The 9,045-nt window shown below is 36.9% G+C and overlaps 1 protein-coding gene across 1 annotated transcript; it reads right to left on the bottom strand.

Annotated features, from left to right (window-relative positions):
- Positions 1–302: 302 nt before the first annotated feature.
- On the bottom strand, positions 303–1,331 carry LOC128514072 (trace amine-associated receptor 1-like). The gene has a single exon (XM_053487742.1). It carries the CDS (start codon positions 1,329–1,331, stop codon positions 303–305), a length of 1,029 nt encoding a protein of 342 aa, XP_053343717.1.
- Positions 1,332–9,045: the final 7,714 nt, after the last annotated feature.

Here is a 9,045-nt window from a genome sequence, read left to right as displayed (position 1 = left end):
ATAATAAATGCTGGGTGTTTATTTATTTATTTATTTATTTATTTATTGCATTATTTCCAGGAGTATAAGTTGGGAAAAGGTGTATTATTTCTGAATTTTAAAGTACTGTATGTGCATAAACTCTTATGAAAAAGGCACTAAAATGAGTACCTTTACTGAAGTGAACCTTTACTTCACTCATGAAACATCTCACTCAGGCAATGTTGTCGAGTTGATGATCTGATCAATGCAGCATACTAAAATATATTAATTATACATGATTGAAGTTTAGAAACTTGACCATTTATATTTATATACTGTACTCAGTGTGAATAAAGATTTATTCTTGAAGAACCTAACTGAAATATTTTGCCAGATAAAACAATTCGCAGTGCTTTTCTAAACCACTTGTAGAAAAAAGCGTACACCATTGGATTACAAGTAGAATTTAAATAACCAATCCAAACCAGTACCTCAAACAATTGAGGTGGAATCAAAAACCCAATAAAAGGATCAATTATATTGCAGAAAAAAAATGGAGTCCAAAGTGAGAGAAACACTCCCATAACCACCGCCAGAGTTTTTGTTGCCTTTTTCTCCTCTTTGCTTATCAAGGGTTGTGTTTTATTTTTTGAGTATTGAATTGATTTGGCTTGTTTCTGTGCAACATGGAATATTTTTGTATAAATACTAAGCATAAGGATCCCTGGAAAGTAAAAAGAAAGCAAAGACGAAGCTGTGCTGGAGGCAGCATTTTGGAACCAAACACAACCTCCTTCACAGGCGACATTTTCATTATAAAATTCTTGAGTAACCAGGATGTTAAGACCAAGAAATATTATTCCAAATCCAGTTGTGAATGAAACACTCCAGCAAATGGAAATCATAACCAACGTGACAAAAGGTGTAATAGTCTTATATAACAAGGGCTGACACACAGCAAAATATCGATCTACAGCTATAAAACACAGGTTTATAATAGATGCAGTAACCAATGTGATATTAACACTGCTGTGAATTTTACAGAATAATGTCCCAAAATACCAGCAAGTCTCTACAGATCGGATCATGCTCAGAGGCATAACAAATCCACCTAACAACAGATCTGTTACAGCCAGAGAAAGGACGAGATAATTTGTTGGCATGTGGAGCTGTTTAAAATGAACGATGCTGAGAATGACAAAAAAGTTTCCAAATACTGTCAAAATCACCACCAAGCCAAAAAAACCATAGAGTGGCACTTTGATAAGGAGTGGGTAAGTATATTTTGCACAGGAACTGTTTAAAAATTCATAGCAAAGAGGAATGACATCCAACATCAAAGTTTGGCTTAAGTTTATTTTAAAATCCATCAGCTGAAATGTTTGCCTTCCTGCAAATAAATAAGAAATGAAATATTTACATAATAAGGTTAGGTGTTAAAGCATTTTCTGAGTAACAACATTCAGTACACAGTCATTATATTGCATTTGCAGCTTACCATAAATCATGCCTCACATGGACCGACTAATGTATACAGCTTGGTACCAAGCCTTCATCAAATAGATGTCAGTAAAAGATCAGACCAGTATGGTATTTATTGTCTACTTACCTGAAATGGCTAACAATGTGGTCATTGTTTTCTCTCAATGGATTAAAAAATAAAAATAAAACATCATACTTTGGCTTGAAAGACTATGAAGGAACCTTCAAACTAAAATAATTGCTAAGAATTTTGAGTTTAGGAAATATTTTAAACCCAACAGCTAAGGTAAGTGTTCAAACTATAGTATAATTAGGAATCTAACAGTACAGTTAAATAGTTCAGTTACATAGTTAGTTATAGTAAAACCACTTTAGCATTTAAATTAATAGCACTATGTGATAAGATTTAACTAATTGTAAATTATTAGTAATACATCATTATTCAAGCTTGACTTGTATGATGTGTGTAAAATGCAGTCCCAATCACATTACTGTACATTACTGCACATTGTTTACAGTTCTAAACATGATTTTATTGTAATTAAACATACCTACTTCTGTACCATGTGGACAAAGTTAAACAAAGAGATGACTGTCCAAATTTATAGTTTATCTTGCCCAATAGCAGTGCATAAAATTAATTCCTGGTGGAGAATGTTGCAAAGAATCAACTAGCTCAATCTATTGCACATGATGTGACTTATATAGAAATATTTTATTATCACATTTTTAGTTCAATAAAGAATGTAAATAATATAACATTTTGAGTCTCCCCTTCATGCTTTAAGGCCAGGTGTTGACTAGCCATTGGGGTCTGAGGGATTTTTTTCAGTGGGCTAATTTTTTCTCTCTCTCTCTCTCTCTTTCTTTCTCTCTCTACCCCATTTCTATATTACCTATATACACGAAAAAAAAATGACTGCACAGTCTGCATATTTAAATTCTGGTTTCTTTGTCACTGGGTCTGTGCTATGTTCTGCATTGCAGAGCAAAGGTACATCTATATAAAAGGATCTATATAAATTTGCTGGATAGGAAGCAAATTTAGTACAAAATATGGCAATTTTGGTGTTACTATGTGCACAGCATCTATGTTAAGTATGTTTAATAATAACAATAATAATAATAATAATAATAATAATAATAAATGTCACACACTTGTATATTTAGGGAAAAACCTAATACTTTAAAGCAGTTGGGTTTAGGGTAATGTTTTTGAAAGTAGGTAGTTTGGCAATGCAAAGTTATATGATAATAAACATCACTCAGTGTTTACTATATTAAGACTATGTCTGTTTTCCACAATAAGCAAAGATTAAGAAAAACTCAGAAAGTCTGTTTAAGTAATTTAATTCATATAGAGACCAAAAATTCAGAGCACAGAATACACAGCCAATATCTTCGATCTAAAGACTGTTAAACATTAGATCTCTTACACCAAAAACACTTTCTTACAAAGTCCCAAAGTTATGGAATAGTCTTCCAGTTTGGGACTCAGACACAGTCTAGGGTAAAACCTATTTTTATAGCCAAGCGTTTTTGTAAACAAATTAGCCTTAGCTAAAGGATTACATCTGGGGGACTCGTGAACGTAGAGTATTATGGTAAACTGGTATGTTTGGATGCTGTCTTCCCCACTCTCATTGAACAATGTAAATTCTAAGTCATTACTAGGCTTTAAGACATGTTTCATTTCATTTTTTTTAATTATTTGTAAACAAAAGTTTTTCAATTCCATCCATTTTGCTTATTTAGGCTGAAAGAAAGTAAAAAAAAAATATGGATGCAGCAAATAGGGATGACCTGATGTGATCTAATTGATTAGAAATGCCCACAACACAAGGAACAACTGAAGTAAGGCTTGAAAAATCATCTCAAGGGTGGAAACTTTAACCATTTGGTTATATCTATGGGTTCCAAACCTGTAATTATGTCAGTTTGTACTATTATTTATGAGTTTGAAAAGGGCTATAATGTAACTTGAATTAATCAAACCCCTTGAATTATTTCTAATATCAAAAAGACAGATGAACCTTTTTCAGTCTCCTTAAGAAGTAAAGAAACTGCTGCACATTTCTAACTAAAAATGATGTGGGTGCTTTGGTGAAGCACTGCTTGAGCCCCTTGAAATCCTTCTCTGCTAGGGAGTCCATCGGAAAGGAATCTTGGCAGATGTGTGGAGCAGCTGTTGCCACCCATATACTCAGATTCCTCACACAAAACCTGGGTTCACTAAGGCCAGGTAAAGAAACAAAAATTAAGCATGGTTTATAAAACATTCATTGACATGCAATTCTTCACATGTTATAGTATATTATATCTAAAACAAAGCTGCACACATCAACACTCTATTGTGAGCAACCCTACCTCAACCAGAGCAAACTCAAATCATAAAGAGTGGCAACTCCCACAAAGCAGACCAAAGCATCTAAACAGAGTCATTTACATAAATTAATGATCTGTATGACAAAGAGCTGTATAAGAACAGTGGCAGCTTGCACACCTAAAATAGTTGCAGAATTACCTTTTATAGTTAATAAAGATGAGATATTGTTGTTTACTTTAAATTGAAATAAAAAATAATAATAATTTAAATAAGGTTTGGGCTCTGGGATGTTGAGCCAACATTGTGATCCTCCTCTTTTAATTTCCTACTTAGTCTAATCAGGGCTCAACTACATGCAAAATGTTTTCCAGAGTGCACCAGCAAAAGTAGACTAATGATAATGAATGCATCAAAGAAAAACAGCAAGGAAACTGACTCGAACCATTTTAATAATTCATTGATAAATGAGTGATTTTTCCCCTATTATTTTAGGCTGGAGTGATGAATGTAATCATGTCCTCTCGTCATCTCCGCAGTAGTAGCCATTTAAAATAGCTATGGCCACATGAATGATGTGTTGGGATGGCGTGATTTTCTCCTCTCTCTCCTGCCAGAAAGGTATTTAACGATTTCGCAGTAAACACGTCCATTCTAAACCTATTTATTCATTTACCTGGTACCACCACTAGGTGGCACTTTGTTCTCAAGAACACACATCAATTTGCAATAATGTGATTTTAACATGCATTCAGAATCTGACTGTTCAGTGTTGTTTGGATTTAGATAAATTTAACATTTATTTGTTTTTTGGGTAAGAGGTAATCTGCGGGTTATTTTTGTGGCTGAAATATAACATGATGCAGTCCACAGGAGACACAAGCTAAGGCTAGATTTACAAGAGCTAGCAAGCTAAACGCTCAAAACCATGTTTATATTTTCAAATTCAAGTTTTATTTTTCACATACACAGTCATACGCAGTACGATATGTGGTAAAATGCTTATACGACCGCCTGTGACCTTAAAAAATTAGAAACAATTAACAAAAAATAAGAAATAAATAAGATATAAGTAGTTGAAATAGTGATCTTAGTGCTGCGTTCGACACTATATATTATAATATTCTCATAGATCCCTTACAAAATCATATGGGTATTTAAGGACAGGCATTAAAATGATTTAGATCCTACCTGTCTGATCAATACTATTTTGTATGAATATCTGAATGGAGAACTGTCTCGTGTAATGCCAGTAAAATATGGGGTCCTACATGGGTCGGTTTTAGGAGCTCTGCTTTTATTTATATCCATGCTTCCCTTGGGTAACATCATTAGAAGACATGATAACATTCCATTGTTATGCCCTGATACATTGTGCAATACTATCACAATAATAATATCACATGCAAAATCACTAATTATACAACTAATTATACAATATTATGAAAATAATGTGCTATGTTATTCCACAAGTTCTGATGCGTATCTTTCTTTCGATTTACTCACAACTCGGACGTCCATGAATTCTTTGTCTCTTCGTTTATTTTTTAACGTCAAATGTTCAACACTTCTTACAGTTTTCTTGCATAAATTTACAACAACTTATTTGCTGTATCTTATTACGTTTTTTTGATTACGGTCTTATATTACGGTCAAAAGCTTGTGTTCCTTCCGTAAACTTCCGTATCCTAACAACTTCTATCTTGCAACTACGCAATTATGGAATGACGTCACAGAACAACTTACGATTAATATAAATGAATGATAAACTAATAAACTTTAAATAAACACAACAGTAAAATCGTAAAAATGAAATATGGCTCTTACATTTCCAGCCCCTAATTGACAGGCAGGGAGACTGACAATTATTATTATTATTATTATTATTATTATTTTACCGATAGAGCCATGTAGTTTTACCATTCACATTAAACATCACTTTAAACCTTCTTCTTCTTTGTCTTTGGGCTGTTCCCTTTCAGGGGTCGCCACAGCGAATCATTTGCCTCCATCTAACCCTATCCTCTGCATCCTCTTTTCTCACACCAACTAACTTCATGTCCTCCCTCACTGCATCCATAAATCTCCTCTTTGGTCTTCCTCTAGACCTCCTGCCTGGCAGTTCCAACCTAAGCATCCTTTTACCGATATATTCACAATCTCTCCTCTGAACATGTCCAAACCACCTCAATCTGGCCTCTCTGACTTTATCTCCGTAACATCTAACGTGGGTTGTCCCTCTGACAACCTGAATTTTTGATCCTATCCATCCTTGTCACTCCCAAAGAGAACTTCAACATCTTCAGCTCTGCTACCTCCAACTCTGCTTCCTGTCTTTTCTTCAGCGCCACTGTCTCTAAGCCGTAGAGCATCGCTGGTCTCACCACTGTCCTGTACACCTTTCCTTTCATTCTCGCTGATACTCTTTTATCGCACAACACACCTGACACTTTTCTCCACCCATTCCAACCTGCCTGTACCCACCTCTTCACCTCCTTTGAACACTCTCCGTTGCTCTGGACTGTTGACCCTTAAAATCCTGCACCTTCTTTACCTCTGCTCCCTGTAGCCTTACCGATCCTCTTGGGTCCCTCTCATTTACACACATGTATTCTGTCTTGCTGCGGCTAACCTTCATTCCTCTGCTTTCCAAAGCATACCTCCACCTCTCCAAATTTTCCTCCACCTGTTCCCTGCTCTCGCTACAAAGCACAATGTCATCTGCAAACATCATAGTCCATGGAGACTCCTGTCTTATCTCATCTGTCATCCTGTCCATCACCAGAGCAAACAAAAAGGGGCTTAGAGCCAATCCTTGATGCAGACCCACCTCCACCTTGAACTCTTCTGTCACACCTACAGCACATCTCACCACTGTTTTACAGCTCTCATACATGTCCTGCACCACTCTTACATACTTCTCTGCCACTCCAGACCTTCTCATACAATACCACAGCTTCTCTCTTGGCACCCTGTCATACGCTTTCTCTAAATCTACAATGACACAATGCAACTCCCTGTTACCTTCTCTGTACTTCTCCACCAGCATCCTCAAAGCAAATACTGCATCTGATGTACTCTTTCTAGGCATAAAACCATATTGCTGCTCACAAATGCTCACCTTTGCCCTTAACCTAGCTTCCACTACTTTTTCCCACAGCTTCATTGTCTGGCTCATTAGCTTTATGCCTCTATGCCACAGCTTTGCACATCTCCCTTGTTCTTAAAAATTGGCACCAATACACTTTTCCTCCATTGCTCTGGAATCCTCTCACTCTCCAAGATCTTGTTAAACAAACTAGTCAAAAACTCTACTGCCACCTCTCCTAAGCACTTCCATACCTTCACAGGTATGTGATCAGGAGACCAACAGCCTTTCCATTCTTCATCCTCTTCATTGCCCTTCTCACCTCACTTCCACTAATATTTGCTACTTCTCGTTCCCCAACAGTCACCTCTTCCACTTTTTGTTCTCTTTCGTTTTCCTCATTCATCAACTCTTTGAAGTACTCCTTCCATCTTCCCATCATCCTCCTGGCATCTGTCAGTACATTTCCATCTCTATCTTTAATCACTCTAACCTGCTGCACATCCTTCCCATCTCTGTCTCTCTGCCTCACCAACCTGTACAGATCCACCTCTCCCTCCTTACTGTCTAGCCTAGCATACAAGTCCTCATATGCTCTTTGTTTGGCCTTTGCCACCTCTACCTTCACCCTACTCTTCTTCGACCAACAGTAGCCCAATTTCCACTGGCCATCTGTAGGTCAACAACACCAGTGGCGGTCGTTGTTAACCTGGGCCACAACCGATCCGGTATGGGAATTATATTCGTGATTCGCATCATTAAATTGGCAAATGTTTTACGTCGGATGCCCTTCCTGACACAACCCTCTGCATTTATCCAGACTTGGGACTGGCACAAGAAGACACTGGATTGCGCCGCATGGGATACTCTGTGCGGGCATCTTAGGTTTTGTTAGGCGAGATTGTTTTGGTTTCTTGCTATCAGTTGGCTAAGATGCCCGGTCCTAGAAGTTTTTAGAGCCTGTCTATAGCTGCACATACTGTCTTTATACGCAATTCGAAAAACTTCTAATTTAGTTTTTCTCCATTTGCACTCGAGGGTATGACTGTTGTACCACAGTGCAAGTATTTTATCTCTGACTTTTTTAATCTGATGGGAGCAACAGTGTCTAATGTACAGGTAAAAATAATTCTCTTGAAGCACAGTTATTATGATGTCTAGCTGATGCATAACAATGCTTGTGGGATATATGAAATGTATTCTAATCTCTTTTGCATGAATGACCTTGTAGTCAATAGAGTAAAAGCTACTAAATAGCAAAATCTGGGAAGATGCCAAGCCCCATGTTGTGTCCTTTGCTATCCTTGTTATCCTTCATTCTGCCAAACACTCTCTTTTTTACCAAGACTTTTATGCTTCTTCTGATCATTATGGGTTTAATTGTCATGGTTCTTACAAATCATTTAGAGAGGAGGAAACCAAGACAGAGGAGTATTACATTACAGGAAGATCTTCATTGGTTTGTGGGTAATTAAACACTGAGTTATTATGCCCTTCATCATTAGTTGGACCACGATGCAAATTCAGCCTCTCTATTACCCACTGCTTGATCTCCAGTCATTTTCCTTGCTTTGTGGTCATCTGTGAGCTTGTGCATGTAAAGAAGACCAAATTAAGGGGAAATTCATTGGTTTAAATGGGAAATTATGGACACCAATATTTTTTTAAATGATTGAATGTGGCAGGCCTGCAACTTACCAGGACTGGTAGTGAATGTCCATCTACCGTCCTTCTGTGTTTGGTGGCCTATTAAAGGACAGCCGAGCATCAGTCCTATGAGCATCTTGTCCATGGGGATTTACTTGTGGTCTTCTCTCCTATTTTATTCATTTTTAAAGTTGGACCAATGCGGGAATTCTCTTCCATGGAGCATACCGCAGAGAAGGGATCATCATTACAAAGTTTAAACTGCCTCGTCAGCTTCTTGGTCCAGAGGCTGAAGATCTACACCCTTTGCAACTTCCTTTCCAACTCTCCCCTCTCTTCATTAACCCAAATCCTTTAATTTATTAAAATAAATCATTTTCCTCTCAACGCCTCTCTAACATTGTCTGAGTTCTTTGCCCTGCTCAAGGGTTTACAGGAAACATAAGCATTATGGTGTAGACAAAAGTACTCATTGTTTTACAAAAGTGAATATTTAAATGAATTGAGCTTACAGATATCACTTGTATGAATTTATTTAGGAAAG

Source organism: Clarias gariepinus, chromosome 2, assembly GCF_024256425.1.
Source record: "Clarias gariepinus isolate MV-2021 ecotype Netherlands chromosome 2, CGAR_prim_01v2, whole genome shotgun sequence".
Taxonomy (NCBI): domain Eukaryota; kingdom Metazoa; phylum Chordata; class Actinopteri; order Siluriformes; family Clariidae; genus Clarias; species Clarias gariepinus.
This window is presented reverse-complemented; position numbering and strand designations above follow the sequence as displayed.